At 37.4% G+C, this 18201-nt stretch overlaps 1 protein-coding gene across 2 annotated transcripts in view; it reads left to right on the top strand.

Moving 5' to 3' along the window:
• The window catches only part of FBXL13 (F-box and leucine rich repeat protein 13), a 167868-nt gene that overhangs the window by 107434 nt on the left and 42233 nt on the right, over positions 1–18201 (top strand). For both annotated transcript variants that reach the window (XM_014556098.2, XM_032484161.1), the window contains 5 exons: positions 4425–4523; positions 5065–5182; positions 5279–5441; positions 9797–9916; positions 10683–10809. In XM_014556098.2, coding sequence (XP_014411584.2) covers positions 4425–4523; positions 5065–5182; positions 5279–5441; positions 9797–9916; positions 10683–10809 — 627 coding nt within the window. The remainder of the gene's footprint in view (positions 1–4424; positions 4524–5064; positions 5183–5278; positions 5442–9796; positions 9917–10682; positions 10810–18201) is intronic.

The following is an 18201-nucleotide window of genomic DNA, read 5'->3' as shown; positions in this document are numbered from 1 at the left end:
TGTCCAATGTTTTTAGATAAATATGGCAATCTTTAACAAATGACCATACTGACAATCCCCTCCCCCCACCTCGGAACCACTAATTCTAATTTACATTTTATGAACAATTATGCCACAACCACTTGGTCTAGTAACAAACCGTTGATGTGCCATACTTTGCGCCAAGCACTGTGTTGTACCGTAAAGGACATGATGGGTAACATGCTGTTCATGTTCCTGGGCAGGGATATTAGACGTGCACCGGGAATTATTATACAAGGCACAAAATGCAAAATGCAAAGTGAGGGCTCTGGTCTTTGATGTTCTGAGATGTAAGAAGAGACAGCTCTACCTAAAACTTCTGCCAGGGCTAACTGGGAGGTGTCCATTAGTGAACCTAGAGTAAGGGATGCCATGAAGAACATAAAGACTGGACAGTACACGATCGTCCAAAGAGAGATTGGCAGGGATAATAACTAGGCTTCTCTTCCTGTTGCCACAGAGGTGACAATATTTGAAACTCTTCAAGCCCTCTTAACACGGACCCTGGGAAGTGTTTCTATTGAAGCTTATGGCACATTTGAATGCAATAAAACAGAATGTTCCATATTTTGGGAAAAATCTTCGTCTTTCTCTCCAATAATTCATTCTACTTGCTAAGCCAGGCTTTTCTGAGGTCACCAAGAGGTTGTGAAGGACATATGGACATGACTAAAGTCATCACATTATCCATTAGTCATCGGTTGCAGCGCTACTTAGAATGAAACAGCTGGAAATGGTACAGGAACACAAGTGCGCCAAGTCTACCTAAGATGGATATTTCTAGCTGTCATAGAGGGCCTAGCCCTACACACCTCTCTCTTCCCTGTGTTGCTGAGCTACCTGATTCAGAGACAGTGTTGTAAAGAAGGAGTGGAAGGTGGAAGTTTGCGAAGATGTTATCCTCCCTGAGGTAAATCCCTTCCTTCTTTTTATCACCTTGGAGTGGCAAAGAGGGATCTGGCTAGACCTTGATGCTCAGCACTTTGGTCTCCATCTCGTACGACTCACAGACAACTCATTTCCTTCACAGACAGCTCTGGCTTGTTGTGCTGATGGGCTGCGACCCACCCAGAGGCAGCCAGAGAGAATTCTCCTGAGATCACCAACACGTCTCTGCCCCCATTAGCAGCAGTAGCTGTCTGCTGGGACTTGAGATCGGAACAACACTGGTGGGGCCAACTTCCCCAACTGCCTAACCAATGTGAGCTTAACCAGCCTATAGCAGAGTGTCAGAGCTCCAGTGGTGTCAAAATTGAAGTCAAAATCACCTCAGAACTAGACAAAGAGAGATCAGATCCCAAGCTGTGTAAGCATCCCACACAGAAAATGCATAGGTATCAGATGTGGCAAGACCTCGTACTTTAACATGGTAAAATAGTTTGCTTTTTTTAAAGAGGAATTTTTAAAAATTTCAGGCTTCTATCACCATTATTTCAGTGAAGAGAAAGGACAACTAATAGTTGGTTGGCCTAAAAGATTCTGGCAGGAATATTTGAGTCATAAAATATTAGCCAAGCATCTCTTTGGATATTCTAAAATAAACTGTGTAGAGAACTAAGCATTTCATGCCAGGACTAAACTAAAAAGCTTTTCTCAGAGGTCTCCTTGCCCTCCCTCCATTTCTGGATGCAATCTTATTGGTTGCTAGCACCCAGTTTTTGGCTGCCTTGCAAGGAATCACTCAGCTGTGGCTGATTACTGCTATCATATTTTCCTCTTGTTCAGGAAATCTTGTCATGAACATGTTTCCAAGACGGCAAGAGAGAAAAAGTTTTTCACTTGTTTTAGGGAAGCCATTATTGGAAATACTAGTATTAGGGTAACAGACTAGGGCTGAAATAAAGGGGAGGAATTTAGAAGTGTTTTGGTGAAAAAAAAAAACAAACTGTTCCCATCCCTAGAGTTTGTGTCACAATAGAGAGAAATGGACTGCAGCCTCGGCCCTGCCACCAACAGTGTGACTCAATACCATTTGTTCATTCATACAGCACCCATTCTGTCTGACGCTGTGTCCTGCACTGGGGACACATGGTGAGGAAGAGATAAGGAACCTGTTCTCAAATCGCACAATTTCTCTGAAAACCACTTCTTTATGTTTACAGTGTGAGGAATGCACTGGAATGATCTTTCAAGGCCCTCTGCCTCTAGTTCTTGAATCTTTTTCTGTGGACTCACCGTATCTGGAAAAACAGTAACAGGAGAACTGATACTCAAATGACATGCCAGATTCGTGCTAACTAACCAGTTTTACATACATTACCCTACTGCTTTTCTCAAGAATCTCCTAAAATAGGTATTAGTATGCCCATTTTACAGATGAGAAAACTAAGTATCAGAAAGGTTGAGTTGCCTTTTGTTCCAAGCAAGAGGCAGAGTCAGACTCAAACCCAGCATTCTTCCCTCCTCCTCCTCTGTTCTCCAGATTTTTAACGTTCATTCATCTCCCCTGGACTTTTCTTTGGGAGTACTTATGGAAAACTAATTCAAGAATCCATGGCAGTACTATATGACATACCTTATGGGTCTTCCGTTAGCTTTCCTCCCTCCTTACCTACTAAGCTTTTCTTATTCACCCCAAGGGTGATCTTGCCCAGTGCTCCCACTGCTTTGCCTTTGAGTGTGCTTTACCTTCTACTTGGAATCATTTTCAATATTGTCTGTAGCCAAATTCTGTACTCTTCCCCAGACTTTATTTGTCTTATTCCTAAATTTAATTCATTCAGCCCCTAATGGTTGTCCAACACAGTAAGAAGTTAAAAAGAGAGTTGGGGGAAATAAGACATGCACAGATGATAGGAAAGAGTTATAGGCTAAATTAGTTAGAGACCTGTAAGAGAAAGAGAGGGAAGGTAGCAGGAGAGGGCTGGAGTCATTGGAGCCTGAGGAATAGTTAAGGCTTGATCAGGCGAAAAGAGAAAGAGGCAGGGAAAGGTAACAAGGTCAGACAAAGAGCAGAGAGGTCCACTGAGTATTGCAGAAGCTGGCTGTCTTTCTGGCTGGAGTGACTAGGTTTGGAGAACTCAGGAGGCTGGGATGGAACAGTTGAAATGGATGTTATTGTTGAAGAATGTTAATCAGAAGGAGTACTGGATGAAGAGTTTGCACATCTGTATTCTTGCTCTATCAATTTTTAATCTGGGGAAAATCAATCAAGAGACCTGAGCCCCCATTTCCTCATCTCCTGGAGGCTGCCTCAGTCTAAAGGAGAAATCCGAGCTCCTTAGAATAGCCTGCCTCTTCTGCTGTTCCCACCTCCTAGCCATTTTGTAGTATGTCTTTATGTGTAAGGAGTCAGTTACGAGCTGAGACCTTTGACAACATGGTATAATCCTTTCACTCTGCGAGAAACTCTCACAGTGCTGAAAAACATGATTTCTTACAAAGTTACACAAGTTAAATAATAAAAATTAAGCTATACAATTTAAGTAATAAAATTCAAGTTAAATAATGCTTATACACACACATTAAAAAACCAGAATTTTTCCCCTACCAATTTCATTACTGAACTTTAAGATACTGAAGTTCCTTAATTAAATGTTTGGGATTAAAAATTTAAGGCTTGAGGGTTTCTGTTTTAACTTGAAAATGTGAAGCAGCAATAAGATCTTAAGGCTTTCTTTTTAGTTACATCTGATTCAGGCAGTTAGTGGTGCCAGATAGGGTGGATGGTCTCAGAGATGCTGATCTAGATAAAAATGTGACCAGGCAAGCTCAGATGATCAGCCAAGAGAAAGCAGGTGAGAGCAAACAGTATCAACCTTGAGCCTTAGGAAAAGTCACTGCCAAAGTCTCCAAGGAAGCTGTGACGTTAATTTTGTGTCAACCTGAATGAGCCATGGGGTGCCCAGTTTTTTGGGTAAACATTATTCTAGGTTTGTCTGTGAGGGTGTTTCTCGATGAGATCAATATTTAAATCGGTAGACTGAGTAAAGCAGATTGCCCTCCCCAAAGTGGGTGGGGCTCATCCAATCTAGAGAAGGAGGGAGTGAGGGGGAGAGATTTACCTTAAGGAACTGACTCATGTAATTGTGGAGGCAAGATTTCTTTTAAGGCCATAAAAATGTTTTGCAACTAGATAGAAGTTGTGGTTGCACAAAATTATGAGTGATTAAAATGGCTTATTTAAGTGTCAATTTTATGTTATATGAATTTTACTTCAATAGAAAATAAAACAATAAGTTAACTAGATCTATTGTGATCATTTCACAATTCATACATATAAAAGTTAAATAAAAAATGAAGACTAGATTCTTTCCTTTTTATGTCTGCAATATTTTATGGTTTCAATTTTAAAATGGTAGCAAAAATCATGACATATTTTTGGTTGTTAATACCTTAGGGTTTTATTAGAGGTCATGCTAATGAGTTCTCCCATCATTTTTCACCAACTCTGTACAATTCAGATTTCAGTCCAGGGCTTCAAGAACATTGCAAACAGCTGCACTGGGATTATGCATCTGACCATCAATGACATGCCTACTCTCACGGACAACTGTGTAAAAGTAGGTTGTTGGAAAGTACATTTTCCTCTCAGTCCCATTTGGTGGGCATATTTTCTAGTGGCTTTAGTTATTGAAAAATATGAATGAGCTTTTTGTTTTAGTTGTTTTTTACATAAGAAAATAATTTTTAAAATGTACACTTACACATTTGAATACTTGAATCCTTAAATACCCCAAGAGACTTTGTTTCACAGTAAGATATTTTTATTTCAATGATACTGTGGCCTAAACATAAACTTTAAATTTAGTTCTACATGCTAAGCTTTTATAGGTAGTAATTTTTTAAGTATTCTATTTTCTCATGTTTTCCCATACATTTGTAACATGATTTAGTACTGATTCCTCTGCATTACTCAAATGTTAAGTATACTAAAATATATTGAAAAAAGGTGCAGTTTTCTTTGAAATTATGAAAATTTAATAGTTAATGTGTCTGTTTCTGAAAATATTAAGAGGAAAAAACTGACCTCATTACTTTGGTAAGCTTGTTGTATACACTTTAGTTAATTTCATCCTCTTTTTTTTTTTTTTCCTTCTAAAGGCTTTAGTTGAAAAATGCCATCGTATTACATCAGTAGTTTTCATTGGTGCACCACATATCTCCGATTGTACTTTCAAAGCTCTTTCTAACTGTGACCTCAGAAAGATCCGATTTGAAGGTCTGTGATATTAAATATGTGGTTCAGCACTAATTTTTACTTTTTCTCTTATGACAATTCAAATACAATTATTTTCTTCTGTTTTTTTTTAAACAGGAAATAAAAGGATTACTGATGAGTGCTTCAAACTTATAGACCAGAATTATCCAAATATCAATCACATTTACATGGCAGACTGCAAGGGGATAACAGACGGCAGCCTCAAGTCACTCTCACCTTTGAAGCAGCTTACTGTGTTGAATTTAGCAAACTGTGTAAGGTAATGAGTCATTCAGTCAAGAAACACTAATTATCTAGACTGTTCCAGGCTTCCCCAAGGAGCTCATTGGTTAGTAAACTAAACATGAAAGTCAGGAGTCCAAGTAGAGACAAGAGCAGAGTTCTGTGGTAAAACAAAGGAAGGGTACCCAACCCAGACTGGTTATATGGTAGTGCAGGGAGATTATCAGGGAAAGCTCAGGATATATGGACTCAGGCCCTTGTAAGAGGAAATGAATTCACTGAACATTTATGGACTACCTTTCCTAGTGAGGGTTCTCACAGCTAGTTCAGTTAATAGGTCTTTTCCCAAATGGACTTTCAGACTTGCAATCTTACTGAAGCATTTCTTCTTGGGTACTGGTTAGATTTCTCCTATGTGTGCATTTGCTGACAGATGGACAGATGACAAGTTCTTACTGAGACGCTTTCTTTAGCTAGGCTACTATTGGGCTTCTAACCTGGTATTCTCAGGTTGGCAAGGATCAATTTCTTGCTTAAAATTTCTTTCCCAATGGATATCTCAGCCTCCTGTCTGTGTAAATTTCTTACAATATTATACAGCCAGATGATAACAACATAGCATTTGATCTACAATGAAACTGGCTAACAATTCAGAAAACATAAGACAAGTCAGAGTGATAAGCGAAGCTCCACAAAAATCTTAACCCATGTTCCCTATTATTAAAGATGGGGAGGCACTATGGATTGGGAATGGGAGGGAAACAGGATGTGAAACTGGAAAAACCTGGATTAGGTACTGAGGCCTCCTGCCAACAGCAATACGAGTGAACTCAGAAGCAGACCCTCTACCCTCAGTCAAGCCTTCAGATGACTAAAACCTCAGCTGGCATCTTGATTGCAAGCTCATGAGCAAGTTGGCATCATGATGCAAGTACAATGTGTGCGTGTGTGTGTGTGTGTGTGTATGTGTAACAGCCAAACCTATCTGTATTAACATGTGAAATAAAATTGAACTTCATCCATATATTTCACTTAGGCTTCTGCAGGTTAACTAATGTTAAATATAAATGGAGGTTTTTCTGCATCAAGTAGTATAGTTGATAAAATATTTCAAAGCATTTCCTTGTTACAAATAATTTAGATCCTTGATGAAACATATTTTCAATACATTGCTGAGCCCACGAAGAGTAAGAGAAAATGTCCAATATGCTGATTCAGAACCACCCTCTCAATGAACAGACTCTTGGAGATGAATAATGACTAGCAAACCAACATAAAAGGTAGAACTGCTCTGAGCATAAATGTTCATTTCAACATTGCCATTGAAAGAATCAGTTTTAGCAAGACTCAAGATAGGGGAGAAAAACCTGAGACTTCTGGAGTGTCTGGACCTCTCCAAGGGGGACAAAGTGGTTTTAGGTAGGTAGCACCCAGGATTCTGGAAGAAGTTAGTTCAAAGCTTTTTGGAAGGAAAGCATCTTCTATTTAAGCCTCCAAGATTCCCATAGGTTAAGATCAAATAAATACGTGCTCACAGTTAAAGACTGTTAAATGTACAAAGATATGAGTCACTATGAAGCAACATAAATTTGACTTCCCAATAATTCAGACATTAAAGTTATCAGTCATAGAATATTAAGTAACTGTATGAAATGTTTGAATAAATAAGTAATGGAATCAGAAATATGAGCAGGCAACAAAATATGATAAATATAACTAGATTTACTTGAAAAATTAACTTTCAGAAATAAAAAATATAATATAGTTACTGAAATAAACTCAATGTATTGCTAACCAGCAGATTAGAACTCACTGGAGAGAGATGTGCAGAGCTGGAAGATAACTGAAGAAATGACAGCAGGAGTGGGAAAATAAAAAGAAAAATGTGATAGAATATAGCATAGGGTGAAAAGACAGAGAAGGTTTACTATCAGAGCTTTAGATAGAGTTAAAAAATTCATCTGCAAGAGATATACCTAAAACATGAAGTTTGAGAGTCAAAGAAAATACATTTTTTCTCAACCACACATCAATCCTTTAAAAAATGGACTGTGAAGTTTTAAAGCAAGTTCCCACAACTTTCACAGTATTGGTATCAACAATGCAATTAAATTAGGAATCAGTAATGAAAAGATAAATTTTTAAAATACATAATGATTTAAAAGTGAAAATTCCAGGGCATCAGAATCATCTGAAGAACTGAATAAAACTACATATGCCCAAGCCCCACCCCAGATCTACTGAATCTGAATACTTAGGGATGGAACCTCGGCTTGTATATTTTGGAAAAAATAAACAAACAAAAAACCACATGGATGCTTTTGATGCACAGTCAGGTTTAGGACTAACTGCGTTAGACCATTAACTTGGACCATTACCTGAAAAATCTTTTTCTATTGACTTCTGTGCCTCCTGGATTATCATATAAATATATATATACACACATATATGTAAACATACATACACACATATGTGAAGATGTATGTGTATGTGTATATATAAACGTTTTCAGGCTGTCTTTTCTGTTTCATGCGCCTTCTATCTAATCTTGCACAGTACTTTGTCTATAAAATGAGGCAAATGAAGAGTATGTGCTCAGGATTATTCTGAGGATCAGATAAGTTAATTCACGTAATGTGCTTAGAACAGAGCCAGAGCTCATAATAAGCACTCAAATGTTATCTAATATTATTATTGTTGTTGCTTTATATTTTAATATCTAATAGAATGAGACTCTCTTTAGTAGTCTTCTTTGAAGTTATTAGCTATTTTTGCCAGTTTTTTCTTCCAAATGAATATTAGAATAATTTTTCACATTTCAGAAAAAATGCTATTGAGATATTAATTGAAACTGTGTGAAATACATAATTGTGGAAAAATAGATAGTTTTATAACTTACTGGATTTTTCTTTACCTAAGAATTATTTATTAAAAATGTATTCAAGTTTCTAAGTAGTTTAAGTCTAATTATAATTGTGTTATTAATTTTTAGTTTTATGGCATCATGGTACAAAAATATGCACAATTTCTGTCTTTTAGGGTCTTTATTTAGGGGTAAAGCTGATAGGGAAGATGATTATGCTGGTATTTAAATTACATTAATTATATTTATATATACTATATATGTATCTATATATACATAATTATATTATTAAAATTAAATTATTTAAATTTATAAAATTATAATTATATTATTTAAATATGTCCCTTTTTGTTTGTCAAAAGCTGAGTCTACCACAAAATTGTATTTTAATTATGTCATTTTTGAATATCTAATTATTTTTCCTTTATTTTGTATTTATGCTATATTATATGCTGCATAAAAGTAACAGAAAATATATTTATATTTATAATGATATATTATTGTTCATATTGTTTTATATATATATATATGTTTGGTATTTCTGTTGCAGAAGAGAAATCCAAGGCCAGTCTGATTTTTTCTTTGATAACACACATACACATGCACACACATGAACAGCACACATATAATTTTTAAAATTGCTACATCATTATCTCATTCTTCTGTACACAATTTCCTGATCCCTGAATTCTATATCCAATCATATTATCTTCATTGGGTATGGTAGCTAATCAATATAAAATTACCCTGTTAGTCTTGTTTAATATTTTTGCTAGCATACTATTTTAACTCAATGTAAAACTGTCATCCTATGTTAATTTTATTTACATTTACATAATACAACTTTGCAATATTCTTTGTTTTTGTTGTCATTTTATTATAAATGTGTTTCCTTTTGACTACCTACAGTTTAGAGAATCATTTATAAAGCAGGACTTACATGGGAGAGGCGGGGGTGGGGAGGGTGCCAAGGGCGCTGACACATGAGTGTGTGATTAAGGACAGTGTGGCAAGACTGAGGTCAAGGTCTTCTTCCAGCATCAGGTTTTGTTTGTTTCAGAAAGAAAAGGTCCACAGGTAACTTACTAGGTTTCCATTTCAGCTAAACTGACTTAGTGGAAACTCCTCCAAGATTCCGACAGTGGTTTGACTGGTCATCTTGGTTCTCCCTATCGTAAGTTTTGGTCTTTTTCTTTTGTAAGAGATTGCATCAGGTACCGTTTAACTTGATAACAAGGGAAGAGACCTTACAGACCATCTGTTTTATTTAATAGTTATGCCACCTAAATAAACGAACAAATGAAGAGGAACAGCATTTTTATTACTACTTCTCCCATTACTATCACTTATACATTTTCTATTACAGGAACAGCTATATAATCAAGTTTGGTTTCAAAATGTTGACAAAATACCAGATACAGATACTACCTTGCTATTTTGGAGTGTATTGGGTACAGTAAGAATTATTTTAATAGTATTCTACATTTATATATAAAATCAAATGTAGAACCTTTCTTACTTTCTTACAGAATTGGTGATATGGGACTAAAGCAATTTCTTGATGGTCCTGCGAGCAAAAAGATAAGAGAGCTAAATTTGAGTAACTGTATCTACCTGAGTGATGCCTCTATTGCAAAACTACCAGAGTGGTATGATAAAACAATACTATTTTACATCATATTATTAGTAATTGTATATTTGCTGATAGGAGAGATCAGAGATAGATTTTTGAAGCCATTGGAAAAACATCAGGAATGCCCAGAAGCTGGTCCAATACTCAGTGAAGCCAAATAAAAGATATTGGAGTCACAAACTGAATTAATCTTTTGATTATATCTGAGATGCTTCTTACTAATTTCACTTTAGAGAAATTTTGAGATGGAATCACTCATGAAGTTATGAACAGCTATCCCTGGGTAACTTCTCTGTACTTTTCAAGGATATTATCTCTATATAAACCTTTACTCCAGCCTTTCCCAAGGAATATTCTAGCTGGTGGGTTTATTCTTGATCCTCTTTACTTGCCAAAGGTCTTGTGTACACTAAGGAGTCAAGTCCAGTTCTTGTAGTACACTTGTAAGGGATCAGTGAGAAATTTAACTTTGCACTTTTAGTGGTCATTCATCGTGGTACATGATAGTTTTTTGTACGAATGTGATACATTTTTTTTCTTATTAGAAATTGCAATATGAAAGGAAATCATAGAAAGAATGCCTTACATAATAATCGACCTCTCTTCCACCTGACTTCATAATGTCAAATTATTTCCACTTCTAAGCTTACTTTTATGTCCAAGAAAAGGAAAATCCTTGTTACAAGAGTATTTGCTTTCCCCAGATAGTTTTTATATGAAGAAATTGCTATTGACAGTGTGACTAAATGCTAAAATTAATTCTCCATGCTACTTTCTTTCAGCTGCTCCAATTTGAACTACCTGAGTTTACGAAACTGTGAACATCTGACTGACCTAGGAGTTGAACATATCGTAAACATCTTTTCTTTGGTATCAGTAGATCTCTCTGGAACAGACATCACTAATGAGGTAAAAAAAAAAGTTCAAACAGTACAATGACTTCTGTTATTTTCTGTAATATAATCATTTCCTACTTTGTTAACAATGGAGAAAACAATTTTTTTTAATTATTAGATTATAAAGGGCAAGTTTGGGAATATTATTTCTGGAATAGTGATAGATAGGTTATTTGTAAATCAATGGTTTTGTTTCTCTGTTTTAAAAAACTGCAAAATACAACATTTTGAGGAAGTTCTGACAGATTAGAGTACTACATGATAGACCTGAAATTTGTTTCAACTATAGACATTTCAACTACAGACACTTGTGGAGGTATGTTTTAGATGGCTTAAGTATATTTTTCTTGTGGACTGCACATTCTATAAAACTATCTGAGTGCCTTGAGAGCTATGTTTTTAGTTCAAAGCTGGTCTAGAAATGGTCTCTTTAAATCTACAAAAGGATACATTTTAAGAAACTCATTTCCTGCAAGTTGCTGCTGCTATTCATCAGAGTTGAAACTCACGTCACACTCCATCCTATCACTCCAGCACTGCCCCATTTACAAATCAAAATGAACATAAATCCAGAGATTTATCATGTTTCTGAAAGACTTAAAAGACTGAGGTTAGATAAGGAATATAAAGGCTTCCCTGGAAAATCAGAGCCCTGGGAGGGATATAAGTTGACAGAGGTGAGCATCTCTCCTCCATCTGCTTGCTAAACCCCTATTCATCCTTCAAGCTCATCAAATATCACCCATCTTTGAGGTCTTCTCTGAGAAGTCCTACCTTACAAGCAAGTACAGGGACTTCTCTGTGTGCATCTCCAGCCCCAGTGCATCCTTTAACATGACCCTTTTCTCTCTGTTCTCACCACATTACTGATATCCATGTTAAATGTCCATCCTTCCTCACACATTCAGTGGGCTCTTTTAGATAAAGAAAACTGTTCATTTACCTAGGTTCTTTCATTTATTTATCTAGGAGTGAATTTAGATTCAGCCTCCATCCTGCTAGGTGGTCTCCTCTCCCCTTCCTTGGAGTGTCATCTAAGTATAGTATGAGAGTGAGGAGTCAGGGGCAGTTACATGTACACTTATCATGGTGGATTCAAGTCTGGTCTTCTCAATGTCGTCTTTTGTCAGCAGGGGCTTCCTGCTGCTGCTAATCTCTAGACTGTGTCATTATTCCATTTGGCTCCTTAGTTCTCTAACACTTATGTAGTCAATTCTTCCATAATTAAATTTCTTCAGTTTTAAACAGAGCTGTTTTTACTTTCCTCATTAGATCTTAGATGATACAATGATGAGCAAAGGAAAACTCTGATGCCTTGTTGCTTTTCACAACCACCAGGGAAAGGCAGAACAAGCTCTCAGGCACTCTTACATCCCCAAACCTATCAGGAGGTTCCAGTTTTCTCTCTAAGTAGAGTCCAGGGAGCCCTGGAATAGGACCCCGTATCCCGGCATCTCATTCTTTTGCTTCTCTCTGGCTCTCCCGTCCCCTCCTCTTCCCCACCGTCTCCCCTCCTTTCTTCCCTCTTCCTCTCCTCTCTTCTTCTCTTCTCCTTCCCTCTCTGCTCCTCTCCCCTCTTCTCTTCTTTGTTCCTGTCTTTTCTCTTGGCATAGATTCTTTATCTAATCTAGGGGAGGAAAAAGTGTTCCAACTGATTACATGGCTTTTAAAAATGTCATGCTCCAAGTCTTTCAGGGTTTAGAATTTTAAGCTTACAAGTCTAGGATGTTTTTCTCCTGTGTTGTTCTGTAAAAACCCTTCCCTGACACATACAAGTAGAATGCCCAGCTGTTGTCTGAAGGGTCATAGGGTAACAAGGATCAAAGCACATTATAAAACACATCAAAATATAATTCCACCACAGTAGTCATCACAAGCCTGACATATCTGGTGAACATTTGTTGAATCAATGAAATGAGGCTTACATGCTCGACCCTAGGTTTTAGCATTTGGGAAAAACTCAGTTTTTATTTTCAAAGACCATATATTAAAAGCTTTATCAAATGAGGACAAGTTAGAGGCTTAGGAATACAGCCAAGTCCCATTCACCGTTTTTACTTTCTTATAAAGAATATATACAACCTAAACAAGTTCATACTGTATAGCACAGGGAACTATATTCAACACCTTATAGTAACCTACAGTGAAAAAAGAATATGAAAACGAATATATAACTGACTCTACTTCAGTAAAAACACATTTTAAAAAAGAATATATACAACCTGAGAGAGCTACAAATGAACACCTAAGGAGAAGAAAGAAAGGTTGTTTTCTGCTAAAAGACTGGAAAATAAGTCTTCTGAAGGTTGCTTTCTTTATCCAAGTCAGTTAAATTTTGACCTAAAAGCCAAATGATTGACAGTCCAGTGCTACAACAGCTGTGGAAGTTAACCTCAAACAGTCAAATTAAAATGAGTCAGCCCAGATGTCAACTTGGGCAGCTAAACACCAGCCTGATTATAGGTCTGATGAAGTGCAAATATGACGACAGACTGAATATTCAGGATTTAAACTTTGGAATGTTACAGATATTTACCAGAAATCAAATGTGACCAGTTATGCATGTTGGAAAAAAATACTGTTTTCTCATAATTAGTTAAGTCTCAATTCTTTTCAATAATAAGTTTAACTACTTATTTAGTTAACAAATATTTATTCTGATTACATCGTGCTTGGTGATAGGGATAGTGGAATGAATAAATAAGGCCTCTCCTCCTAGCTGTCACATTCTAGTGGAAGACAGGTGTGGGACAAGTGGTTGCAAAGTGTGATGGGTGTGGGGAACAAACAGAAGGGAAACTTCACCTGGCTCAGAGAGTCAGAGAAGACCTGCTTTTTCAAGAGAAGGAGAAGAGGGTATGTGGTGGGCCAAAGAAACAGCTTGCACAAAGGAGAAGAGGTTGAAAAGTATGGTAGGCATCAAGGCAATCTGCACATTTGCATATGGTTTGATTGTGAGGAGAGTGGTAGAGATGATTGAGAGGTAGCCAGGGGCCAGTTAGTGAGGGGCCCAGAAGCCACAGTGAGGAATTTGTTCTCTGCCTTGTTGGCAATGGAAGTTCATCAGCACTGTCAGTTAGACAGTAAAATAGTCAGACTGACATTTTGAAAAGATCGCTCTATGTGCTGGATAGAACATGGGAATAACAGATGTACTAGTGACCACTTATAAAGCAGTAATCCAGATGAAAAGTTATGAGGGTATGTATTTGGTCTAAAACCAGGGAGACGGTACTAGGGCTGGAGCAGCAGATTTGAGAGACATTTAGGAGAAAGAATCAACAGGAGCTAGAGATAGACTGAGTATAGGGGTCAGGAAAAGAGGGAGGGAATCAAGGACAATGCCAGATTTTTGGCTTGAGCATCTGTATAAATGGTGGTGTCCCTTACTGAGCTGTGCCCCTTCTCCTGTGGGAGGAGCAGGTTTGCTACAGGTGGGGAAAACAGGCATGTTACTTTGAGTCATTTGCAAGGCAGCTTTACAGAGATATAGAAGAGCTCTGGAAATAAGAAAGAAAATCGTTGAAATTCACTCCTCAGAGGTAGAAGAGCTCTTTAGGGTTGCAGTGGGTGACGGGGCATTGTGTTATGAAAATCATGGATACTTAGGAAGAAGTTAATCAGCAAAAGCAAAACTATAGATATTTATAAATCAAGAAGGATGTTTAATTGAGACAGCTAATTTAAATGGAATGTATTGTATTGGAATGGCTAATGCTAATGTATTACATCACCCATGAATAGAAGTTGTTTAGGAAGTTAATAAGCATATTTTACAGAAAAAAGAAATACGTCAATTTTCCTCTTCTAATATGAAAAGGACAGGGTTTATAAGTGAAGGAAATAGCTTACTAATGTGATGGTATTTTAAAGTATCTTTTAAAATCTTTAATTTTCTGTAACTTTTTGTTAATATCTAATTCAATGGGATGTTATTCATTCCCTTCTTACCTCAGAGGATTAGTTGAGTATAAGGTTATATCTCCACGTATATGCGAAAATGTTTCCACTGGTTAGGAGAATTACCATTTACTGAATACCACAGGATCCACAGTTAGGGCAGTTCAATCTTAGTCACCGCCATACTTGTTGTTTAGAGGAAAAATGAGTCAGAGCAATGTTCCAGACAGTGTGCTTAGATGGTGGTTTAAGAAGTCTCTTTCATTTGTCTGATTTTCAGAAATTTTCACTATGAGTACCAGATCCCGAGTGCCTATTTTGTAGGCAATCTCCTGGAGTCCCCTCACTGGAATGTGAGATCTCTGAGGATGGAGACTTTGTTTGGTTCACTGTTGTTTTCCCAGAACTCTAGGGGTAGTAGATACTTGATAAATACCGACTGAATGAAGGAACAAATGCTGAGCTCTAGGACTATCAAATAGAAATAAGATCTGTCCCCTACAGCACAATTTAGAAGGGTAAGTATGGCTAATTAAATACAGTGTAGCGGGAGTGAGAGAGGAAGCAGAGAAAAGGATCTATTAACTCAGCCTGTCCAACACAGAAGCACACAAGTTCATGCTTGTTCAAGGAACTTTATGGAGCTTAGTACTACCTGGAATGTACTGTGAAAAGGAGATGTCACTGAAGGAGTATTAAGCTATCTCAAGGAGCCTGGGCTTGAATCAATGGATGAGGAAGTAGCACTTAGAAGGGGAGTCACAGTCATAGTCAGCCTCCCATTTTTAATTATTTGGGTTGTTCTCTGGGGCACAGATTGGAGGGGAGACCAGCGACAGTTATTTTAGTTGTTAAAGAAAAGAGATGAAGACTTCTTGAACTAGGTCAGAGGCCAGAAGTAGCATGGAAAGAACATATTCAAGACTACTCAGGAGATAAAACTGAAAGAACTTGATGACTGATTAGATGTAGAAGATAAGGGCCTGGGGGTGGGGGGAGGGAGGATAAGAATGATTCCAAAAAATCTGACTTTGGGTGGATGGAGGTCCAACCCCAAAACAGTTAGGTAATGTAAGAAAAGTAACAGATTTGAGGGAAAGGTGATTTCAGTTTTATTAGACTGAATCAGACTGTGTGGGATATTCAGGCCAAAGGCTTCAGAGAGAGATCCTGAAGATTCAGACATAGAAGTCATGCACATGGAGGTGTAACTGTGGCCAAGAACCACAGAGACAGTGTGGGGAGTAAGGAGAAATGTGTACCTAGGAAGAACACAACAGAACACCATTATTTAAAGAGTGGGAAGAAGATGAATCCATGAAAGAGACTAAAGATAGAAGCTGAAAAAGGTTGTAAGAGAACCAGGTAAGTGTAGTTACATGTGTAATGTTGAGGGAATAACCAACGGAGTCTAATAAAGTAGAAATAAAATCAGAAAAAGACCAAAATTTGAAAGAACATTTAACATTTATTAAGCAGATCCCTGCCTACCCCTCCAATATCATTTCATGTCCCTGTTCCTCTCATTTCCTTTCCTCCAGCCCTGCTGCCACTTTTTAGCTCCTCAGACAAGCCAAATTCTCTCCTACCTCAGGGCCTTTATACATGCTGTATAAACATGTATACGTATTTGGATGGGACCTGCCTGGGATGCTCCTCCTTCCATTCTTGTGCTTAGGTAGACACATGCTGAGCACGTAATCACTGATGATCCTAAAAAATAGCTATAGCATCTTGATATAAGCTAATAGTGTCTTTTAAGATATTCTGGATGTAATTTTATCTATAATAAACATTGTTCACATATCCATAATTATCAGAAAAATCATACTCTCAATCTAAGTCATTTTAAGGCAGTATCAATAGGGTGTTATTTTACTGAAGCATCCTTTCTTTAAGAAAACATAAATCGCATGGTGAGAATGTCTCTAGACGTTTCTCTAAATAAGAAAGGATACTTTAGTTCCTAATATACTGTATCTTATCTCCACATTACAGCATAATTCCTAAGAGGGGTGTTATACATCTAGATGGCCTCACAGTAATAATGGCTCTTAAATTTTTGGTAGCACCCAAATCATTTTCAAATTGAATTTCAAAACAAACAAACAAACAATAATCCTAACTGAATATTGGCATGTGGTTTCCATGTTAATTTTAATTTTATATAAGGTCATTTAGTTTCAGATACTTTTAGCCAAAAAAAAAAACCCTCTATGACTAAATAATATACTAGAGTATAAAGAAGCCAGTGTGAGAACTTTAACAATAACTGGTGTAGTCTAAATATGTCTTATATCTGTTCCCCTGCCTCCTCTCCATCCTGCTACCACAGTCATAGTTCAAGCACGATTTCTCCTTATGAACCTCTCATGCCTTAAGTATACCTGTCCTCAAATCTATTCTCCACTCTGCTGCGGTGTGATCTTCCACTGTGTGAATCTGAGCCTATCACTTCCTTGCTCAGACTTCTTCAGGAGTTTCACATGGCTTACAGTGTAAGGTCTAAACAGTCTAGTGTGGAGGACCAAGCTCTTCCTGATATGGTCCCTGCCTACCTCTGCAGCCTCACTTCCAGCTGATTCCCAGCTTTCACCTTTAGCTCCATAGACACAGAATTGACTCTCCAACAGCATTTCAAACATGTCATGCTTTCCTTGCCTACACATCTCTGCAAGTTATTCCCCTGAAATACCCTTTCTTCTTGTCCGCCTAGAAAATTCTTGCTTATCTCTCAAGTTTCAGCTGTGTGAAGCTCTCCTGGAATTCCTGGGCAGGCTTATGATCTCCCCACCCTGTGTTTCCACTGTACTTTATATCGCCTCCAATAAAGTAATCAGCTCAATATATTTTAGTATTTTTTTCATGCCTGTCTCCTTACAACATTGTAAGTTTCCTGAAGGCAGAGGCTGGATCATGCCACCTTTGAGATGCCCAGAATAATGCCTAGTACATAAGAGGCATGTAAAATACTTGATCAGTGGAGCAGTGAGTATAGGAATAAATGGATCTGGTATCATTTCTTTCTTTTAACAAAACACTTAAGACTTTAAAAAATTCCACATTATCTGAGCTATGTTCTGAGCTGGAGTGGGAGTGCTTACAGCTGCTTGTCTTAATCTGATGATATGCTTTCAAGAGACCACCCATCTGCATGGAACACACACACATACACACACACACACACACACACACACACACACACACACACACATAAAGCCTAAGGTTCAGTGCAGCAAAACCTCTAAAGCAGGAAGCACGTGAAATCACTTGGGATTTAAGAAGCAGAAAGAATGGGAGTTAAAAGGAAGCACAGTAACTCAGAGACAAATGGATTTGCCTTGATTTTCAAAAAACACATAATAAGAAGTCTGCCCTATTGTACTTTTTCATATGGAGCTGGACCTCTCCTTAGCCCACTCCAAGCCCTTCTTCTCAGCCTTATATGAATCTGCTGGTCCCATCACTAGCAATAGTGGTTTTCCTCATAGAGGTTACAGTCAAT

The sequence above is a fragment of the Camelus ferus genome, chromosome 7, assembly GCF_009834535.1.
Source record: "Camelus ferus isolate YT-003-E chromosome 7, BCGSAC_Cfer_1.0, whole genome shotgun sequence".
Lineage (NCBI taxonomy): Eukaryota > Metazoa > Chordata > Mammalia > Artiodactyla > Camelidae > Camelus > Camelus ferus.
This window is presented reverse-complemented; position numbering and strand designations above follow the sequence as displayed.